This window comes from Stomoxys calcitrans, chromosome 4, assembly GCF_963082655.1.
Source record: "Stomoxys calcitrans chromosome 4, idStoCalc2.1, whole genome shotgun sequence".
Lineage (NCBI taxonomy): Eukaryota > Metazoa > Arthropoda > Insecta > Diptera > Muscidae > Stomoxys > Stomoxys calcitrans.
In genome coordinates this window covers 90137062-90160678 of record NC_081555.1, presented here as the reverse complement: position 1 = coordinate 90160678, position 23617 = coordinate 90137062, and the positions used below count along the sequence as shown (strand labels likewise).

The 23617-nt window shown below is 39.5% G+C and overlaps 2 protein-coding genes across 3 annotated transcripts in view; both read right to left on the bottom strand.

Moving 5' to 3' along the window:
• Positions 1-687: 687 nt before the first annotated feature.
• Positions 688-23617, bottom strand: part of LOC106090699 (uncharacterized) — a 69146-nt gene continuing 46216 nt past the window's right edge. The window contains exons 1-3 of one of the 2 annotated variants that reach the window (XM_059368293.1): positions 1795-1867; positions 1500-1697; positions 688-1430 (exon numbers count right to left, since the gene is read on the bottom strand). In XM_059368293.1, coding sequence (XP_059224276.1) covers positions 706-1430; positions 1500-1533 — 759 coding nt within the window. In that variant the 5' untranslated portion in view covers positions 1534-1697; positions 1795-1867 and the 3' untranslated portion in view covers positions 688-705. Of the gene's footprint in view, positions 1431-1499; positions 1698-1794; positions 1868-23617 lie in introns of those variants that run through there. The other variant, XM_013256982.2, reaches the window with a different exon arrangement.
• Positions 8712-9454, bottom strand: LOC106090705 (uncharacterized). The gene is made up of 2 exons (XM_013256987.2): positions 9367-9454; positions 8712-9299 (listed from the first exon to the last, which is right to left on the bottom strand). The coding sequence occupies exons 1-2, from the start codon at positions 9395-9397 to the stop codon at positions 8737-8739; spliced, it is 594 nt and encodes a 197-aa protein (XP_013112441.2). The 5' UTR covers positions 9398-9454; the 3' UTR covers positions 8712-8736.

The following is a 23617-nucleotide window of genomic DNA, read 5'->3' as shown; positions in this document are numbered from 1 at the left end:
TGTCTGAAATCCCACGTGATCTGTCAAATACTAATGCATGAAAATCCTAACCTCAAAAAAATCACCCTTTAGATGTTACCTTTGTATCGGAAGATCTAAGCGGAAGGATATGCGACTAGGAAGTGTTGGATGACCACAGCTTCTATGATCTTCGTTATATTAGTTCCATTTTAGGTTCGTAGTTCTCTGTCTGAGTTAGCAGATGAGAACATTCGCAAGTTTTTGGGCTTTTTAAAGCGATCTGGATGGGTCAACGGTAGGAACTAGAAGGCATTTTCCTTCTCCTTTTCCAAATAGGGACTAAAACGTCTAAATAAGTCCCATATCAGACTGCCGCTTAAGCCTTACCTAATCCTCTGTGAATGTTCAAAGTTATTGCGATTTTTTGTTTGGCAAATTGATACATTTGGCAACACGAGTGGAATCAGACTTGGCAATCAAGAAATTGCGATCCACTAAATTAGGTAAACTTTTCAATAACATCACAGTCTTGCCCAACTTTTTTAAGAGTTATTTGCTATTCTAATTTTAAATGAAAGCAATGAACTTCATGATCTTCGACTTGTTGCTTCCTTCTTTAAAAACAGCTTAATTTTTTTTAATTATTTCGAACTCAATGATTTTTTATTTATTTGCTTTACCATTTCTTGAACTTCATAATTTCGATATTTCAATCTTCTCCTTCGATACCTTCTTCATTCTTGTCTAGCCCAGACAAATTCTGGACATCTTCAGCAAAGTCGATGCCAATGCTGCCTCATGTTGCAATAAAATATCCATAACTGAAGTTCTTGGATCATTTGCTATTGCTTGAAATGCATTGCCGACGGCTACAGGAACTTGAGGAATGATTTTAGGATCTATTTTCAATATAAGACAATCCATAGTTGTACCAATTGTTTGAAATAGGTTACCCAGCTCTGCAAAATTCTTGCCAGCAGCCGGTGTATTGGCTGGTGTGTAGGGATTTGTTAGATTGGCACACTTCTCGTGAACGCCACGAAGATAAACTAAAGTATTGAGGGCCACAACATTTCCAATGTCTATCTTCCCCTGATCACTTAGAGGTAGGCGATACATTTCCTTTACATAGGCCGAACTAGAATCAAAAATTTGATTTAATCTGCTTACAACAGCAGAATCATTGGTCTGATCGGCTAGGCAGATTAAGGTTGCTCCCATTTTCTCGGTATTCGATGCAAGTTGCAGCATAAGGGACTTATTTAAGTTGGGAGGGTTAATAACAGGCGAAGGTGGTGATCCTGGGCCAACCAGCCATGGTGGACGGGCTTCTATGGATGGCTGATCGGGAAGTGAGGGGGGTGATGTATCTACCAAAAATGCAGGTGGGGGTGTGGGCACCTCTGTAGTTACTACTCTAGCAGCCTGTGAAGTGTTCAGCGATGAAGCAGAGATAAACAGCAGCCACACTGAGAATTTAAAAAAGGATGATAAGAAATAAAATAAAGAAATATTTATATTTATATTTTTGCAGTTACCTGCAGCAGTATGAAAAATCTTGTAATCAAACATTCTGTTGTTCTGTTGCAGAAGTGAAAATCTTTAACTCTGAACTCCAAATCAGGTTTGAATGACATTTCGAAGAAATCCACTCATTTATATGTAATTCCATTTTCTTTTCTCCCCTTTTTTTCACACCAAGATTCAAAATTTTCGATATCATGCTAATTTGCATTCTGTAAAAAGACAAAATCAATACTTCCTGCCTTAAAAATCACCATCTGTTCGAATTGCCTGAAAAGCGATTCGGACATAACAACCTGTTTTTTTTACCGTAACTTGAGAAAATTCGATTTAATTTTAATTTCGAATTTTGATTGAGAAAGTTAAGTGTGGGACATGTTACACACAATATTTATTTCCAAATTAACAACCGTCATTATTAACAATAACGAATGCGACATATTTTTCATTAAATTGTTAAAATTTTCAATTGACAACACATTTGGCAAAAATATATATAACATTTTCTTAAATGAATGGGAGGAGAAGATTTTTAAATTCGAGCTGGATGAAATTAAACTCTGGAAGGTAGGAAATTGCAGTCAAGTTTTGTCTTAGTAAAATTTTTATTGAAATTTTATCTGTGAAGAATATTTCATAGAAGTTTTGTATGCAGCAAACAGATGCCATTGCAAATAAATTTTCTAGTCCTGTAGGAAATGGGTAAATAATCCAAAGACGATATATTTGATGTAAACGTCCATCTTGAACCCGTTACAGACATTTCAGCATTGGTATAGTGGAAGGCTGTGGATAAGAGGACATGTAATAGTATGTTCGAGAAAGTTTAAAGTTTGCCCTGAACCTGAATAACGGAACGAATAAGTCGACACCGCAGACAGGCTTGGAAGGACTATTGAGGCATATATAAAAAACTGTGCCACCACAATAGTGCTCAGGCTGAAAGAACTCGCCAATCTGAAGAAATGGTTGTTGTTGTTGTTGTTGTAGCAGTTTATTGTGTACTATCTTTCGTCTGCTTGATTCTGTTGAGTGTCAAGACCCAGGAACTCCGCGACTAAGATGGGGTGCGTCCACAGGGATCTGGGTCTGAGTCGAGTGGGTCTGACCGGGCAGTTAAACAGGTGACGTGTATCGTGCGGTCCCTGGTAACAATCGGGACATACATCTTGCACGTCGGCATCAATCCTAGCTCTGTGGGAATTGAGGCGGCTGCATCTGCCGGAACGTAATTGAGCCAGAACCACTCTGGTTTGCCGGGGGAGGTCGATTTCTTCGGGTGCAATGGGTGGTGGTCGTTCTCCAAGGACTACATTCACCCGGTAGCCAATTAACGCGTCTGCTACCGTGTCTGCATGAATGTTGTTCAGACCCGCTTGATATGCTGCTTGATCTAGAGGTTCTCTCTTGTAGCGCTGGACCTCACGCTCTAGATCGTGTAGATCTACCTTAAGGCTTCTGGGCGGTGGGTATCTATCCACAAGATGATGATTTGGATGAATTCTGCGATAACAGCCCAGAAGGTATTGCTTAGACAGCATGTAGTTATGTCTTCGCACTGGTAGGATCTTTGTCTCCTGATGGAGGTGGTCCACATGAGAACTAAGGAGACAGCCTGTCGCAGTTCGGAGGGCGGCATTCTGACAGATCTGAATATTATTCCACTGCGTGTCACAAAGTTGACGTGACCACACTGGCGCTGCATAACTTACCACAGACCGGCCAATTGCTTTGTACGTGGTCAACAAGGTTTCTTTGTCTGCACCCCAAGTGCTGCCAGCGAGTGACTTGAGGACCTTGTTTCTACTTTTGACTTTATTGCAGATTGCAGTGGCATGTGGGGAGAAAGTGTAAGAGCTGTCAAATGTGACGCCAAGTATTTTGGGACACTTGATGGTCGGAATCATTTCTCCATCGACCATCACAGTCAGCTCAGAATTCACCTCACGCGTATTTGTAGTGAACAGTGTGGCTGAAGATTTGGTGGCGGATATCTTCAGATTTCTTGCAGCGAAATATGAGGCAAGCTCGTTGAGGTAGACGTTCAACCTATCGCAGATGTCATCAATGGGTGGGGGCCTGATGCCATGATCGTACAGTCGTCCGCATATGATACGATCTCTATGCCATCTGGAGGAGGTGGGATGGAGGATAGGTAGAGGTTAAACAGAGCCGGAGATATCACCCCACCTTGGGGAACTCCCTGTTTCACTCTACGGTGTTTTGACTTCTTATCCCTAAATTCCACAAATGACTGGCGGCCACACAGATAATTCGCGACCCAACGTTTCAGGCCTAGCTGGAGGGACGTGTTGGCGATGTCCTCAAATAATTTGGCATGGCTGACCGTGTCGAATGCCTTCGATAGGTCCAGTGCCACGAGGACCGTCCTGTCACATGGCCTGGGTTGATTGAAGCCACGGCAAATGTGTGTGGTGATGGCATGCAAAGCTGTTGTTGTGCTGTGCAGTCTCCGAAATCCGTGTTGATGCTCGGCGAATGGAAATTCTCCTACGAGGCTCGGGAGGAGTAATGCCTCAAGCGTCTTAGCCACTGGTGAGAGAAGGGAGATCGGTCTGTACGACTCCCCCAAACTCGGGTCCTTACCAGGCTTCAGTAGCGGGATCACTCTGCCCATTTTCCAGACATCGGGAACTATAAGAGTGTTCAATGACAGGTTAAGGACTGTGGTAAGGTACTCAACTCCAGGTAAATCCAGATTCTTCAGCATCAATGTAGAGATTTCGTCGGGGCCCAACGCCTTGGAAGGTTTGGCGCCACGGATGACATTCGTAACTTCGCCCACGGTAAATTGTGATGGCTGTTCATCGGCTCGGAGACCACGAATACGGCGAATGGCTCTCCTCCTTGCCCTGTCTCTCTCGGGATGCACAATAAATTGACGGTTGAACAACCTGGCGCATCTCTTCGGATCAGTCACGGTTAACTCGCCAAAAGTGACTGAGGTCCTGTCGTCCCGTCTACCGGGGTTCGAGAGAGATGTAACAGTGGCCCACAATTTGCCTGCACCGGTGCCTAAGTTACATTGCTCCAAGTGTTCCAGCCACAAATTCCGCTTATGTTCGTTGACTACCCTGTTTATTTCCAGATTCAGCTCGCTGATTCTGGGGTTAGCGGGGTCCATAGCACGAATCCCATCACGCTCGTCTGCGAGTACCACTGCTTGCGCCGGGAAATTGGGTCGCATTTGCGGTATTCGACCGGCTGGTATAAAGCGAGCGGCTGCTGCGTTGATGATGTCTCGGAATTTCCTCTCGGCCACAAGCACATCAGAGGGGGGTGGCAGTTCATTGAAGCGGCGATTGGTATACTCTCTGAAGCCAGTCCAATTGGCCTTCTTGTAATTGATGAACGTCCGGCGCTCAGAGGTTATGAAGTCGGGTGGTCGGTCGATGGTGAGGATTATGGGGAGGTGGTCTGACCCCAAAGAGATGACGGCTTGCCAGGATACGTCACTCAGGAGATCAGGGGATGCGATTGAGATGTCTGGCGAGGGGGCATCCTCATTCACCGTGCAAAACGTGGAGCTATCTATCTGCTCTGCCAAAGCTATGCCACGCTGGTCGTTACCTAGGGGAGAATGCCATGACGAGTGATGTGCATTAAAATCCCCCAGAACCAGACGACTATGGCCAGATAGCAACCCACTTATGTCGGGGCTGTAGGCCTGGCCATTAATCGGGACACAGCTACCAACCGGCGGTATATACACGTTGTATATCTCTATCTCGGCAGTACCAGACCTGACTGCTACCCCCATACATTCCATGTAGGTCTATACTGCACGGAATGGTGTATAACGAAGGCCAATCCCCCACCTCCATTCCTTGAGCGATCCTTACGTAGCACATTGTTGCCGTGACAACTGTGCAAGCTGCAGGTGTTAGTCAGCTTTGTCTCCTGGATCGCTGCGACCGATATGCTCTTCCGACTCATAAAATCTACAATCTCATCAATCTTGCCTCGCAGTCCATTGCAGTTTAACTGCAAGAACGATACATTTCCCGACACTGGCCTGGCAATAGTAGGGCTAGGGTGCTGTCGTTGCATAAATTGCCGTACGGGAGAGGTCGGGGGGGTCACATAGTCCGCTTGTGACCCACTGCTGGCTATGTTCGCACAGCACCTAGCGACATAGCCAGTATGACTATACTCCCGTAGCGAGGTTAGGCCAGAGCAAGAACGGAAATGTACCCACTCCAAGCACCGGTTACACCTCACCGACACTGACCGATGATGAAGGCGGTTCTGGCAAACGGAACAGAACCAGGGTCCGGGGTTCTTTTCAATCCCGGCACGGACCAGAAGCATACGGAGAAGGCACTCCGGGATGTACCTCTCCCATGACGAAAAAAGACGAACACGTACACTGAGGCGGCAGCCCTTGCCGATGAAAGTTCCATCGGGTCAATCCGCTGCGTACAACCGGCTGCCATGGGATTGTGAAGAAATGGTGATCCTAGCAAGTTATCAACCATTATCGAATCTCAGGATTTATGTGGTCTGTACGGCTGGTAGATAACGTTATGGCCTAGTCACCACTAAGCGGTGATGCAATCTGACATTTACATTTGAAAGTTTGATATTTTCAGGGATTTTTGAAGTACGACCATCATTTGTGTTGCTTAAAATATCTTAAAAAAATTAAATTGGCAAAAAAATGGGATTAACTCGTGAACACTTGCATGAAATAATTTTCCTACTCTCCTCCATAGAAAGCACGGTAACTTTCGAAGGAATTAAGCTAACTGCTTGAAATTCTGCACATATACTCTCTATTAATGTAGTTCGGCTGGAATTGTAAATTTGCCATACCATTGAGCTCGTCTCGAAAAAGAAACAAACAAAAATCGTGTAATTTAATGATCTTTGCCCTAACAGTTAAAAAACTTGAAATGAAAAGAAGTGATTTCATAACGTGATACAGCTCCCTTATATACCGATCCAACTATTAGACTTCTTGAGCATTTACAGGGAGCAATTATAATCCGATTTAGCTGAAATTTTGGCCATAGAGTTTGGTTTCAATTTCAAAAATTCAGGCTAAGTATGATATAAGGCAGTTTATAACTATAAACCGATCGCCCGAATTGACTTCTTCAGCTTCTAGAAAGCGCAATTAATACATGATGTGGATTTAATTTTGAACGTAGTACAATATTTTTTATGACTTCTATCATGACAAGTACAATCCATATCCATATAAAGCTTCTATACATTTGTAAAATCAGTCAAAGAACCTATTCATGGTGGAGGGCATATTATAATCGGTTCGACCGAACTTTACGGGCTTTTACTTGTTCATAACTTTCGACATTGACCACAACTTTCTTTGTATGGCGATGAAGCACCATCCTATAGCACTATGGAAAACTGGTTTAATGAATTAATTCGGGATCAACGCTCACTTGGAGACGAATTCCAGAAGGTCCTCCAAATACGGACAAAAACGTTCGCACAATTTGACAACCGCTCAAAAACAGACTCTTGTCGATTGGTGCAAAGAAATGTTAAAAAAATACGATCGCGGTGCTTCAAAAAACGTTTAAAGGATCGTCACAGGTGAAGAATCATGAATCTACGTGTATGAGCCCGAAATAAATAACAATCGGCCTTATGAGTCTTCAAAGACAAGTCAAATCCAATGTAAATTGTTCACGGAAAAAGCATTTCGAAGCAAATGATCTCCTATTTCTTTGGCAAAACTGATCACGTGGCGACTGTTCTGCTTGAGCCACGTATACTGAATTTCTTTCATTTTTCAAAATTCGTGCCAATGATAAGCAAACTTTAATTGAAAATGATCAACTTTCCATGTTGTTAAGGAAATATTTCTATTGGTGAAAGATATTTTCATTGGTATTGAGGATCTTTTATTTCAAATAGTAGGTTAATAGATCCTTAACTTTGCGTTTTTTTATTAAAGACAAAAATCTAAAATGAAGGTCAAAATATCGTAGAAATTCGCCTAGGGACAAGACAAAATTATTCCTTAGTTAAAGACGCAAAGTAGCCTTACAAATATGAGCGTCTTTAAGTCACTAGTTTTTTTAGGTTTAGATACTAAGTTTAAAAAAAGAATTCTTTAAAAAATATATTCGGACAGTCATCTATATAGTAAAATAATAATCAATCAGCAATCGAAATTTAAAACAAATGGTCGTGTCTGTTAGAAAATAGAAAATTAAATTTAAGGAGAATTTATTGATTGCGGTACTGGCTTTTTGATTCCAATTTTAAGGTACACATGAATGCATGATAAGGTGCTACAATAGTTTAATTACATTTCACATATGGAAAATCCAATAACATTCATTCTGTGGGTCAGTCTTCCAGAATCAAAACAACGTTATTTTGCCTTTTCAATGGTTTCGAACCTGTCTCGTAAGTCTCAAATTAGTAATTTGAAATGTAAACGTCTTCTGGCACCATCGAATATATATGGAACTAGATGGACAGGGCCCGCTCCGCTGCGCCTTCTCCCACTTTCTTATTTTATCTGACCCCTATACTGACATACCCCGAAAATGGTAAGTGGATATCAGATTCATACTATCTTCCAAAAGTAGAGCATGAAAAGTGGATATCAGATTCATACTCTACTTCCAAAATTACATTTGAGCTTCATACTGCTGTAGTCGGTATATATGTGTGGTTTAGGGGGAGTTTAGGTGAGGCATACCTGAAACACTTGGCCATAAGACAGATATCAGAGTTGAGCCCCTTATTGTGATAATCCACAAATATGTCCGGTTTGAGGGGTTTTTAGGGTGAGGCGGCCACCCACGCACTTAGCCCTGAAAAAATATCTGCATCGTGCTCTACTCTCAAATTTCTTCTTTTTTACGTGTTCGACCGCTATCGTGATTTCGACAGACGGACGGATGAACGGACATGGCTAGATCGAATCAGAATGTCGAGACGATTCAGAATATATGTCTCAGAATGTCGAGACGATTCAGAATATATATACTTTATGGGGTCGCAGATAACTATTTCGATGTGTTATAAATGGAATGACTAGATTAGTATACCCCCATCCTATGGCGGTATAAAAAGGCGTATGGAACTAGCATTAGGACGACAAAGTATTTGTGTTTTCATTACTAGGGCAGAAAAATATATAGCAGCCCATGTATATAAAGTGTGCTAGTAACATACTTTTTCTTTATTTTTATTGGTGTAATCTTAACAAAATGAAAAACAGAAATGTCTTCCTTCTCCGACGATTTAACAGGAAGCTAAACCTCCCAAATCACTGGCCAATGTCGTTTCGTGTCTGATCAACTTATTAACCTGATTATCACTTTCGTCGGCCGCAATATTGTTGATGATCTTGGCATAAAAGTATGGAACCTTATCAAGAGCTGCATCATCTCCCTTTTGCACAACGCATGATAAATTTTCACTGACTTTCAGCTGTACTTTGCCAGTGGCAAATAATTCCGAACCATTAACTGGAGTATTGCTGGCAATATAATCGGTAGAGACGTTTGCACATTTTGAATGGGTTCCACCCATATCTATTGCGGCTGTCTTGACACTAAGTATCGATTGTTTAATGTATTCCTCACCGGATAAGACTTTACCCAGAAATTGCCTTAAATTACCCACGCCTACTTCGATGACCTTGTCTACCTTGCTGGGAACATCAGCACCATCGAATTTATCAACAGCACATAGAGTGGTAGCACCAAGTCGCTTAAAATGGTTGGCAAGATCCTGCATCAAGGACTTCTCTACCATATCGGCTTGGGTCAAAGAAGCCAATGATGCCACAACTGCCAATACAACTTCAAACAAGCAAACACTATGCATTAGAATATTCAATTAAAGCCATGAAATTCAAAAATACGCTACCGGCCACAGTAAAGATTTTCTTTTTAGCCATAGTAAAAGTTAACTTGGGGTATAGACTCCATTAATGCACACAGTCTGGTTTGTGTGCACACACCGAATTAGTTTGGCCTTATGACAGCAGTTTTATACTCGCAGTCATCCTCGGTATTTGCATATTGGGGATCAGTTAATTAACTTCAATTATTCGAAACAACAAACAGTAAAAATGTTTGCTATAACTTCTGAAAATTTGATGAAAAATGTATATGGACTGTAACGGATTGGGACAATATAGGCATCAACAGGAAGACATTTGGCGGCAGTGTACAAATCTGACGGTAAAATTTCACCCGATGTCTATGCGACCCCACCACAAACCGCCAAATTGACATGATGGCTGATTGGGACATTATGAGGTTCAAATGAAAAGTCTTGAGATTAGAATACGAATGGCATATTCAAATTAGAGACTAAGTATCTGGGGGTTACCAAACAATATGTACATCAATTCAAGGGTCTTTGAAGTACAATTCGAACAGAATTTGAAGACCTATTGGACATGAATGAAAGGTCTCTGTTGGTGGAGGGTTCTAGAGATTCGGCCCGGCCGAACTTAGCACGATTTCACTTGTTCTTTTTCTGTTCGGAATAACCAGTTAAGATTTAGTATTAAATGTATTCTTATTTTTGCAACCATATATAGTGTATTGTGGCCTCAATTGTGCTCCCATGGTGATTTGATGTTATAGTTATTGTATATCTAGTACAAAATACATATGAACATAAATTGTCGAGAAGCTCGATAATGCAACTGGTTTGAAAATAAGTGCAATTCAAAAGACGATTCTGCATTGGTTTGACGAGGTGTCTAAATATGTCTAAATTAAGATAAATTCTATTTAAAGCGCAGACATCACAGAATTTAATTTTTTAAAATTTAACTGAATAAAAAGCACAAATTTTTTTTAGTTATTAATTCTCTGCAGTAAACTAACGTACACCACCATAGATTGTCCATTTTCATTTACGTTTTGCACTATATCGTTAGTTGTAAAATCCCATCTTCAACTACAAAATGTAGAAGTGTCGTACAAGGTCTTTAGATATCAAAATAATAGAATTATTTTATATGCTCGTCTAAAAAACAAAATTTTATTTTTTTTTTTATACCCACCATCGAAGGATGGGGGTGTACTCATTATGTCATTCCATTTGCAACACATCGGAATATCCATTTCCGACCCTATATAGTATATATGTTCTTGATCAGCGTAAAAATCGAAGACGATCTAGCCATGTCCGTCCTTCTGTCTGTTGAAATCACGCTACAGTCTTTAAAAATAAAGATATTGAGCTGAAATTTTGCACAGATTCTCGTTTTGTCCATAAGCAGGTTAAGATCGAAGATGGGCAACATCGGACTATATCCTGAAATAGCCCCCATATAGACCTATCCCCCGATTTAGAGTCTTAGGACCATAAAAGCCACATCTATGATCCGATTTTCCTGAAATTTGGGACAGTGAGTTGTGTTAGGAGCTTCAACATCTTTCTTCAATTTGATACTGATCGGTTCAGATTTTGGTATAGCTGCCATATAGACCGATATCTCGATTTAAGGTCTTGCTCCCATAAAAAGCGCAATTATTGTCCGATTTTGCCAAAATTTGGGGCAGTGAGTTGTGTTAGTCCTTTCGACATCCTTCTGCAATTTGGTATGGATCGGTCCAGATTTGGATATTGCTACCATTTAGACAGATCGGTCCAGATTAGGATACAGCTGCCATATAGACCGATCTCTCGATTTAAGGTTTTGGGCCCATAAAAGGTGAATTTATTATCCGATATCGCCGAAATTTGGGACGCTGCGTTGGGTTAAGCCTCTCAACATACTTCTGCAATATGGCACAGATCGGTCCAGACTGGGATATAACTGCCATATAGACCGATCTCTAGATTTAAGGCTTAGGGCCCATAAAAGGCGCATTTGTTGTCCGATGTCGCCGGGTTAAGCCTCTCGACATACTTCTGCAATATGACACAGATCGGTCCAGATTTGGATAAAGCTGCCATATAGACCGATCTCTCGATTTAAGGTCTTGCGCCCATAAAAAGCGCATTTATTGTCCGATGTGGCCGAAATTTGGGACAGTGAGTTATGTTAGGATCTTCAGTACTCTTCTTCAATATGGCCCAGATCTGTCCAGATTTGAATATAGCTGCCATATAGACCGATCTCCCGATTTAATATGGCCCAGATCTGTCCAGATTTGAATATAGCTGCCATATAGACCGATCTTCCGATTTAAGGTCTTGCGCCCATAAAAGGCGCATTAATTGTCCGATTTCGCCGAAATTTGAGACAGTGAGTTGTGTTAGGTTCTTTGACATTTTTTAGCATCTTGGCCCAAATCAGTCCAGACTGGGATATAGCTGCCATAAAGATCGATATCTCGATTTAATGTCTTGGCCTCATAATAGCCGCATTTATAATCCGATTCCACTGAAATTTGACACACTGACACAGTGAGTGTTAGGCTTTTCGACATCCGTGTCGTATATGGTTCAGATCGGTTTATTTTTAGATATAGCTACTAAAAAGATCAATATTTTGTTATGCACAATTGGACAATGACTTGTACTTATTAGTATTTGGTCTAAATCGGAACATATTTCGATCTATCTGCTATGGGGCATAAGGTATGAATTTTTCAACGGACTTTGACGAAAGGTGGTTTACATATATGCTCGAGGTGGTGGGTATCCAAAGATCGGCCCGGCCGAACTTAACGCCTTTTTACTTGATGTTTATTAGAATTTGTTAAGGCATGACGAATTATTAATCAATTCTCTAAATTATATAACAAAAAAATCATTTAATTAAAGCTATAATAAGATGAAGATCTCAAATCGTGAGATCTGTTTATAAGTGAGCTATATACAAATCTTATCGTATGTGGCCTTTTGCAGTCCCCAACGACCTACATCCATAAGAAGTATCTGTTCCGAATTTCAAGCGCTATTGTGACTTCGACAGACGAACGGATATGGCTAGATCGACTTAAAATGAAAGACTATCAAGAATATATATACATTATAGGGTCTCAGATCAATATTTCGAAGCGTTAAAAAAGGCATAACTAGACTAGTATACCCCCCAACCCGTGTTGGTGGGTATAAAAATTAGAATGTGTACTGTAACAATACAACTGGCCCACTTTCAAATGTTGTTGCTGTGGTCGCTAAAGTCACAAAATAAATATCAAGTTTATGTTTTTGACCGATAATACGTAATAAAAACAAAATGAAGCAAATTAAAAAAAAAAACAAAAAATATGTATCAGCTAATTATAAATGAATAATAATGAAATGGTAATTGCAATGGCATAAATAAATGTCATTGTCGGATTGTCACAGCTACAAATCACAAACAATGCGCAAGCGCGCACTACTCAATAAGCCACTAAAGTCCAATGGCTCAATTACCCGAATTAGATGGATGCAAAAAAAAAAACAAACAAACAAAGCAAAGCAAACCAAACTGGAATTAGCAACAATTCATTTGAGACTCGGAACTTTGGTTTGACTCAAGTTAGGAATTAGCATGATTGACCAACCAGCCAAATAACCAAGAAATAAATAAAATATACACTGCAAAAAAATTAATACTGCTAACTTTTTCTAACATTTTTAAACCACAAAATTTTAAATATTTCTGTTATTAAATTTAAAAATTAAATTTTCGTAGAAAATTACCATGAAAATTAATTTATTTACTTTTCACTATTTTATCTCACTATTTTCAGCTATAACATAAACTTATTTGAAATTTTAGACAAAATTTGATTTTTTTCCAACATTTCGACAGGTATCTCACGTATAAATGCTTCAATGTTGTCTTCCAATGCTGCAATTGAAGCGGGCTTGTCTGTATAGAGATAAGCTTTGACATAGCCCCACAAAAAAAAAAAAGACTAAAGGCGTTAAATCGCACGATCTAGGCGACCAATTAACCGATACCGAAATGTTCACCGAACTTGCCTCTCAATAATCCCATGTGACGCGTGCTGTGTGGTATGTATCACAGTCTTGTTGAAACTACATGTCATGCAAGTCAAGCTCTTCCACTTTGGGCAAAAAACGCGGAATATCATCTCGCGGTAGTGCTCACCATTCACAGTTACATAAAGATTAGCATTATGTTTGAAGAAGTACGGTCCAATGGTGCCACCAGCCCTTAGACCACACCAAATTGTGACCTTTTCTGAAAGCATTGGTAGCTCTTGCAATGCTTCTGGCTGAGCTTCACTCCAAAATCGACAATTCTGCTTATTTACGTACCCATTGAGCCAAAAATGAGCTTCGTCACTGAATGGAAGCAGCGCGCGATGAACTTTCTTAAGAGAGTACGCATTTTGATAATAAAATTCAATAATTTGCAAGCGTTGTTCGTTTGTAAGACGATTCATGGTTAAATTATAGACCAAACTGAAGATGTTTGACAGTGAAACAAAACACGAAACGTGCGTGAGCTGTACAAACCGGTGTTGCTAAAAAGATAATGGCTACAAAATTACCCTTTTATAAGTATTGTTTTGGTAGAGTTTTGAGTTGGCAACATTTCGACCCGAAGTTGTCATTTTGAATTCGTGTCATTGAAGCACAGAGGTAAGCAAGTCCGCCAAAGATGAAAAACGAGTGGTTTCAAATCCTGGCGAGAACATTGGACAAATTTTAAGTGGTGGTTATCCCCTCCTAATGTTGGCGACTTTTGTGAGTTACTTTGCCATACATAGAAGTCATTTGAAAACGTGTCCCCATTGAATGTCGCATAGCGGGACGCTGTTGGGACTCGGCTATATAAAGGAGGTCCTTTATCGCTGAGCTTCAATATATTGATATGAGAGAAGTTTGCCCCTGTTCTTTATTGAAATGTTCATGGGCAAATGTTTGCTCTACTCCCTTAGACCTTTCTATGGACTCCTTTATTGTAGTGGTTAAATATGTACGGTTTGGTGTAGACACCCTCAAAATAAACAAAAACTTCGTTATGATACTCTCAAATCCTTTTAAATGAGCCCCAAATTACCACGGTCTGTAAATAAGTTCTGCTTCATTTAAACCCATTTGACGGGGAGTGCTTTTTGGAGGTAAGATGATACCTCAAACATCTCAAATTCCTGCCCTACTCCCAAATATCTTTCATTTAAGCCCAAAATTGCCATGGTCGCTAAATATGTATGGTTTGGAGAGATTTTTGGGAATGCGGCTAGCTCTGGCACTCAGCCACTTTGCCCAGAAAATAGGTATCATTTCGCTCTGTACTCCCTAAATACTTTAACACAAATTTAAATATCATTATCCTAATCTATTCCCAAATTGCAGTCGACTAATATTCCCATATGCATTGCATGTCGTTTCATGCCCTCCACCATAGGATGGGGGTATGCTAATTTCGTCATTCTGTTTATAACACCTCGAAATATGCGTCTGAGTCATTTTAAGTCGTTCTAGCCATGTCCGTCCGTTCGTCTGTCTGTCGAAAGCACGCTAACTTTCGAAGGAGTAAAGCTAGGCGCTTGAAAGTTTGCACAAATACATTTTATTAGTGTAGGTCGGTTGGGATTGTAAATGGGCCAAATCGGTCCATGTGTTGATATAGCTGCCATATAAACCGATTTTGGGTCTTGACTTCTTGAGCCTCTAGATGGCGCAATTCTCATCCGATTTGACTGAAAATCTGCACGTGGTGTTTTGGTATCACTTTCAACAACTGCGCTAAGTATGGTTCAAAACGGTCCATGTTTTGATATAGCTGCCATATAAACCAAGACCCAAAGTCTTGACTTCTTCAGAGGGCGAAATTCTTATCCGATTTGTCTGAAATTTGGGAATATGGTCTGGAAGGAGCAATAGACTATAATTTGTTGATATCGAAAAGGGGGCGAAGCCTCCATCTTACCCCAAACATACCTCCCAAAATAAAAAGTGGACTGATCGGGACAATATGTGACCCAAATGAAAAGTGTTTGGAAGTAGAGTACGAATTTGATATTTAAAATTCGGTCGAAGAATCTAGGAAGCCGTCCCACCCAAAACCCTATTTTAAACACCCATATTGGCCGATAATGGCAACATAGGATTGAAACGAAAGTTATTGGCGTGTAGAATACAAATATCGAGACAAAGTTTTTGGGGACCCCCAATACCCAAACACCCTTAAAAACATGCATACTGACAGATCATTACAATATGGGACTCAAATGAAAGGTTTTTCAAAGTAGAGCACGAAACTGATATCTATTTGCTGGGTGGGCGTCGCAGCCCCAAAAACAAGCCGGACATAAAAGCACGGTGTAAGAAATGCAAAATTTTTCCACACTTTGTAGGCAACACCATTACAAAAAAACACTAAACCCGATGGTGGGGTTACATTTTTTTTTTACAAACGAACAGAATCGAAATCACCATTAGTTAAGAAACAAATGCTAACATTTTTTAGAATCTCCAAAAATTTTAATATTTTGCTGCTAATTTAATTTTTTTCTCTGTGCAACCAGCCAGTCAGTCACATTATGAAGCGGAAAGAAACCATAAAAAAACGGTGCACCTTAATATTTCAAATATGACATGGATTTTCGTGGGCTAATTTCAATTGCGAACAGCACTGACCACAGTCTCAGCTGAATTCGTATGCCACATCTTATCTGCAGCGAGAGATCTTTATCTAAGGAAAATAATGTACACAAAAAGGTGGCTCCGTTCGAATTTTGGTAAATAGCGTAGCTGATTTTGGCCAACACCAACAAAAAACAACAACACTCGATCTCGAACCACACAACCAGCCAATACCTTTCACAAACAACAAGTTGAACTGATCTTTGCAAAGAGGGGGTGGTGCCTTATGCTCAATGGAAGTGGTTAGCAAACATTTTCGCTCTGCCTGAACTTCATTGTTTTGCCTTTACAAAAGTAGTTCAGTTCAAGGGTCATGCAAAGGCGTTGTTGGCCTCACTACAATGGATGAAAAACATTTTTGTTTCATAGATTTTGACTGATATTTTTGAACTTTGGGAAACACACAAGGCAGCTAAAACACAATTCAAAGTTTATTTTGCAATACATTTTGGTAATGCCTAAAAATGTTATTAAAGAGAATTAAAGATTTCACGCAATAATTTAAATGATTTTTAACAATAAAAGGAAAAAAACTTTAAAATTATGTAAACCTTTCGTAAAAAGAATTTTCAATTGAAACTTGCTATCAGGTTTTCGGAGATTCTAGTCTGATGAGAAATTATAATCCACTTTTATATCTTCCAGTAAGGGATCGGGTTACGTTCTGTTTGTAATACATCGAAATATTGTTTAAGAACCCTACAAAGTATTACATTCTACATTTATAGATAATGTAAGGTTTAAGTGGCAGTTTGCAAACAGACTAGCCTACTCATTATAGTCTATTTTAATATGAGTACCAAAGTAAGGAACATGCCTTCATCCTTCAACCAACATGTTGCGAATGTTAATATCCGTCCTTAAGAATAGAGACCCAAAGTGGAAAACCTACAATTTGCCAGTGTGGGAATCACACATAGCAGAGGTTCTATAGCCTCTTCCTCAACGTTCTCACAGCAATCGTTACTTGCTTCCTCCAGCCTATAAGCATGTTTTCCGATCGGACCGTGACCTGTCGTGACGGATACAAAACTGAGTCGTCTGCTCTAGCCAGCGACAGCAAAGCGGTATTCCTCTTCAAGTCTAGACTAGGCCAAATAATTTTGGGTCCAGAGGCGTTAGGTGTAACATTAAATTCTGTGCATCTGATAGTGTCGTCTTCAGTGCGGCTGTGATGCACAAACAATCCATGCGTTGAATCCGGCTGAATATTGAACAGAAGGTGGACTTTTGAAGCACTGTCCACCAGACTACAACACCATATAGCTTTATAGGTCTGACAGCCCAGTGCCTGAAACGCGGTCTAATACCCCAACTTTTGCCAATGGCTCTCTTGCAGGTGTATATGGTAAGAGTTGTCATTCTTGTCCTTTCCAAAATGTTGGATCTAAAGATCAATTTCCTGTGCAGCAAAACAGCCAGGTATTTTGCGCTTACTGTAAATGGAACATTCTCTCCTCCCAAGGAGACAGCTGCCACTGTGAGTAACTTGTGTCTCTTCCTGAAAAAAAAAATTCCATCTTAGACGTATTAACGCCTAACCATTTTCGGCAGTCCACTTCGCCGTCGTACATAGAGCTTCTTGAAGTATACCTCTAAGTGTGCTTGGAAATTTTCCCCTAAACGCGATAGCCACGTCGTCAACATATGCGACCACGTTTTCACCTGTTCCTTACAAAGACCCAAAGTAGAGGAGACAATACACCTCTTTGGAGTGTTCCTGTGCTGGTCTATTTTTGTAGATCTACAGATCCCAAGATTGTCGTAATGCATTTTTAAGTAAGTTATTATTAAACTTCAATACGGTAGTGTTGATGCCTAGAAGCTGCTGCTTCTTCATAATAGACGTCGATTTATCATTATTCAAAGTACCCTCAATGTCAAGAAATACTACCATTGTAAACACCTAAATTCAGAAAAATGCATGAAATCGTTATTTGAATCGAAAATACGGTCCATATATTTTAATGATTGAAGATTATTATATGCAAATCTTGACCATGACTGCGCCTCAAATGGACTATACGCTTAGTCCATTTTGAGATACTCTTTCCAAAATTTCGGTCAATATCTCACGAATAAATGCTTCAATGTTGTCTTTCAATGCGTGAATTGAAAGACAACAAATGTCTATATGCTTGCCTGTATAGACATGAGCTTTAACATAGCCTCACAAAAAATTTTCTAAAGGCACGATCGGTTAAGTCGCACGATCTAGACGGCCAATTGTCCCGTCCCCGTGCTGTGTGGCATGTGGCACAGTCTTGTTGAAACCACATGTCATGCAAATAAAGCTCTTGGATTTTGGGCAAAAAAAGTTGGATATCATTTCACGATAGCGCTCACCATTTACAATTACATTAAGATTAGCGTCATGTTTGAAGAAGTACGGTCCAATGATGCCACCAGCCCATAAACCGTACCAAACTGCGACGTTTACTGGATGCATTCGTAGCTCTTGCAATGCTTCTGGCTGATCTTTACTCCAAATTCGACAATTCTGCTTATTTACGTATCCCCTAATATGGAAGCGAGCGATGAACTTTCTTAACAGAGACTCATGGTTTTGTTATAGACCAAACAGAAAATGTTTGACAGTGAAACAAAACACGAATCGGGCGTGAGTTGTTTAAACCATTGATGCCAAAAATATAATAGCTAAAATATCACCCTTTATATTCCTTGACAGCTAGGGAGCCCTCTATGTAGCCGAATACATAGAGGGTTCTCTAGGTCTAGAATGACCTTACTATATGCATTCTGTTGCCGAGACAGGCGATCTCTAGCGATATTTTACAGTCTTTAAAAATAGAGATATTGAGCTGAAACTTTGCACAGATTCTTTTTTTGTCCATAAGCAGGTTAAGTTCGACGATGGGCTATATCGGGCCATATTTTGATATAGCACTCATAAAGACCAATCCGCCGATTTAGGGTCTTAGGCCAATAAAAGCCACATTTATTATCCGATTTTGCTGAAATTTGGGACAGTGAGTTGTGTCAGGCCCTTCGACATTTTTCGTCAATTTGGACCAGATCGGTCCAGATTTGGATATAGCTGCCATATAGACCGATCCTCCGATTTAGGGTCTTAGGCCCATAAAAGCCACATTTATTATCCGATTTTGCTGAAATTTTGAACAGTAAGTTATGTTAGACTCTTCGACATCCTTCGTCAATTTGGCGCAGATCGGTCCAGACTTGGATTTAGCTGCCATATAGACCGATCCTCCGATTTTGGGTCTTAGACCTATAAAAGCCACATTTATTATCCGATTTTGCTGAAATTTGGGACAGTGAGTTGTCTTAGACCCTTGGACATATTTCTTCAATTTGGCCCTGATCGGATCAGATTTGGATATAGCTGTCATATAGACCGATTACTCGCCCATAAAAGGCGCAAGATTTTTGACATATTTCTGAAATATGGCACAGATCGGATCAGATTTGGATTTAGCTGCCATATAGACCGATCCCTCGGTTTAATTTTTTGGGCCCATAAAAGGCGCATATATTGTCCGATGTCGCCGAAATTTGGGACAGTGAATTGTGTTAAGCCTTTTGACATATTTCTGAAATATGGCACAGATCGGTCCAGATTTGGAAATAGCTGCCGTATAGACCAATCTCTCGGTTTAATTTTTTGGGCCCATAAAAGGCGCATTTATTGTTCGATGTTGCCGAAATTTGGGACAGAGAGTTAAGTTAAGCCCCTCCGATCGATCAAGATTTGCATATAGCTGCCATATAGACCGATATCTTGATTTAAAGTCTTGGCCCCATAAAAGGCGCATTTATAATCCGATTTCACTGAAATTAGAAACAGTGATTTATATTAGGTTTTTGAACATCCATGTTGTATATGGTTTAGATATATAAAAATACCAATATTTTGTTCTACACAATTGAACAATGACTTGTACTTATTAGTATTTGATCCAAATCGGAACATATTGCGTTATAACTGCTATGGGACATAATGTATGCAATTTTCACCTGATTTTGATGAAAGGTGGTGGGTATCCAGATTCGGCCCGGCCTTTTTACTTGTTTCAAATGGCATAGTTCCTCACAAATGTCACCAGCATTAGGAGGGGACAACCACCGCTGAAATTGTTATTTTCTGATGTTATCGTCGGGTTTCGGTCACAGTCGTTCAGCGTCATTGGCGGACATGCTAGCCTTTGCGTAACGGTGGCATTCTAAATGTATCCTACTCATTGGCGTAGCTAGACGTTTTTCCTTCTTCAATTTGGCCCAGATCGGTTCAGATTGGGATATAGCTGCCATATGGATCTTTCGATTTAAGGTTTTGGGCCAATAAAAGCCGCATTTATTGTCCGATTTCGTCGCAATTTGGAAAAGTGATCGAGAGCCATTTAAGGATGGAGCGAAGAACTTCGGGCCGGTGAGTACAAAATATTATTATTCTTTTATGTTTGATTGGTTGGTTATATGCGACTTGTTGTTCTTTATATAAACTGTCTGCCACAATGTATGATTTGGAAATGTTGTAAACCGGTTCTTAAATTTGTTTAAACAATTGATAAAAGCAAAAATTGTTCCAATAAAGAATAAATAAATACCAAATTCCATGTGGAAAAATACACATAAGACGAAAGTTTAAAACGTTAAATTTTCCATGTTATAAAGTAGACATGTAACTCAAATTTCTTAGGTCGTTGACACAAACGTTTGTATTTATTCACTCTTTAAAAAACAACAGTCACCATCTGGACAACCACAACATGAATGAACTTGGCCTAATATAACAACTCCAGCTATAATTGCTTTCTTAACTAGTTCCAAATTTATAGGGTCGTTAACTTTTCCATTGCATAGTTCTAAATCTCGATAAGCCCTGGCCAAGGTCCTCATATGGTTAGTTTCGCACTCCATCAAAGAATGACCAACAGTCGTTGAGGGACAATTTATTTCCAAATCATGGCGGCATTTAACTTCAGACTTACTATTCGTTGACTCATACAAATTCTCTAGAATATGGTATATTTCATTCAGAACTGCCATTTTAAAATCCAATAGAAAATGATGTTCGGGTTTAAACCAACATTGACTTTTAAAGACCACATCATCAATAGCTTCTATTAATGAGTCTCCTCGGCATTCAAGGCATTCTACTGCTGAGGCAGTTTGAAAACTCACCAGTTGAAGTACCCAAAGGGCTAAGGGAACCAATAAAAGGTTAATGGAAATTCAAGGCAATAATATATTCCCAGAAAATATATGTACCTCCAATGGCGTATTTAAATTTAAAGCGTGACATGAGTTCAAATTAAATAAGTCTTTAAATGCAAAATAAAACTCTCCAATAACAACTGGCACTCCGCAATATCATGCTATAAGGTAATATATAGAGTTAGGGTTTTCATAATGGTACAAATACATCAAAAAAGTGGATATAGAATACTAAGTTAAAAAGAGAGGTAGAAACTATATTAACATATGGTTAGATAGGGACTATACATGCCTTGACTGTTGGACATCTTAACAAAATATGACGTGCAAAATAACAGCTGAAACGATATGTTTGATTCAAAATAGCAAAAATATGTACCAAAACAGCAGTTTTTGTTTGCTGAATTCGGGAAAGCAGACATGACTGCTGTTCTAGTAATTATATGATGCTGTCTTATCAAACTTTTCGTTCTTATATTTAAACAAAAAAAAATTTATTTAAACTACAAAAGCTTTGATTAGACAGAATCGAATCCCGGCGAGAACATCAGAAAAATTTTTAGCCGCGGTTATCTCCTCCGATATTTGTGAGGTACTATGACATCCATAAAAACCATATAAAAAGGTGTAGCACTGCGGTACGCCGTTGGTACTTCATACGCATAGCACTCACTGATACGTGAGAAGTTGGCGCCTGTACCTTGATGGAATGTTCATGGGCAAATTTTGCATAGTACACAATAAGGAAAATTGTGCGCAATTTCAGTTGATATGGTTGCCTGATTTCAATAAATTTTGGCGCATAATATTTAAATATACCTCCTAAAAATCCTATCATAAAACGAAGCAGCAAACACATTCAACAAACTTTTCCGCAGTCTGACTGCTATTGTAAAAATTCAAACTTTTACCTATAACAGCAGAGCTATTGCTAAAATAGCAACAAAATTGATTGCGAATAGTCATCAGACATTGTTTGCTACTATCAGCAGATTTTTTTGTGAGTGTACCAGCTGCGGAAGTCAAATAGGAGGATCGATTTATATGCGAGCTAAATTGGATTATGGATCGATTTGGATCATACAAAAAAAATATAAACTCAAGAAGTCAAATCGGGATTTTTCTCCAAATTTTTAAACAAAAATTCCCATTTTTAGACAATAATTTTTAGACAAAATTAGCAAAATTAACTATAGGGAAAGGCAACCCTATATTGACTTATTTGTCTTTCTTATTAAGCGAAGAATAGCAAATTTAATTTTTTCAGCCTTTGGGGTATAAATATTTGTTTTCATAAGTTTATACTTTAGATATGGCACAATGGGTAAATTGGTAACATTTTTGCCATTTTTAACCCCTTTGGCTCTTCTTATATTATATTTTACCATGATTTTAGAAAGACCGCACTAAACGTTGTATTCGTAACCAAAACCTAATTTTGTTCTGTTTGAATTTTTAATATTCAAATCAGGGCTGCGGAGTCAGAGTCGGAGTCGAGCAATTTTGCCCGAAATCGAAAAAGTAATCTCGACTCACACTCGAGACAAAGTAGACCGTGCCGAACTTTGGATACCCACCACCATGGATATATTAATCACCATATTTTATTATAACTCCACTACCATATCCATAGGGGCTGGTCTAGATAATATTTTGTTCAGGTTCCGAGAACTCATATACAAGTAAAAGTTTCAATACCCACCACCATGACCTGGGTGAGACCTCAGCTAATATGTGATGTGATGCAAAGCAGTTGTAGTGCAATTCACTTCAACTTCATTTGCCATTTTTCAGACATTGGGAGCTAAAAGAGTGTAGAGAGTAGGATTGAGTATGGAGAATTCCCGGGCCGAGAAATCCCATCATAATTTTTCTACCTTTCGGTCGTCTACGATCATTGTTACAATATTCCGATAAAACATCCCTTTTGTCTTAACAGCTGCCACCTGATACGTATGTACCATTTCGCATTTATTGACATACCCCAACGCTGATATCTGCTTTGTATTCGATCTACAAACTTTTCTTATGTGCCCTGCCTTTCCACACTAGTCCTAACACTAGTCACTTCCCAAAATTTTAGCGAAATTCACCTTCTATGATCTCAAGACCCTAAATCAGTCAGATCTGAACCATATTTGGTTAGAACAACGGGAGGCCTAGTCCAATTCATTATTCTAAAGTTCAAAAGATCGGGATATTTCCAAATCATCCAGCTCAGATAAAATAGCAGCATAGATTGGTAAATGCTTCTGTTATGGGCTTACCGGGCTGTACCGGGAGATTAGTCTGTGTGGTAGCTATAACTAAATATTGCCCGGTCTAGACCATATTCTGTTCGAAAATCGAAGAGCGTAGTACAACTTACTTTTCAATATTTCAGCGAAATCGGGGAACG

Coding starts and splice junctions, on each gene's coding strand:
- LOC106090705 (XM_013256987.2), bottom strand. CDS start 9,397: ATGGCTAAAAAGAAAATCTTTACTGTGGCCG. Junction 9,300..9,366: donor GAAAATCTTTACTGTGGCCG/GTAGCGTATTTT, acceptor GCTTGTTTGAAG/TTGTATTGGCAGTTGTGGCA.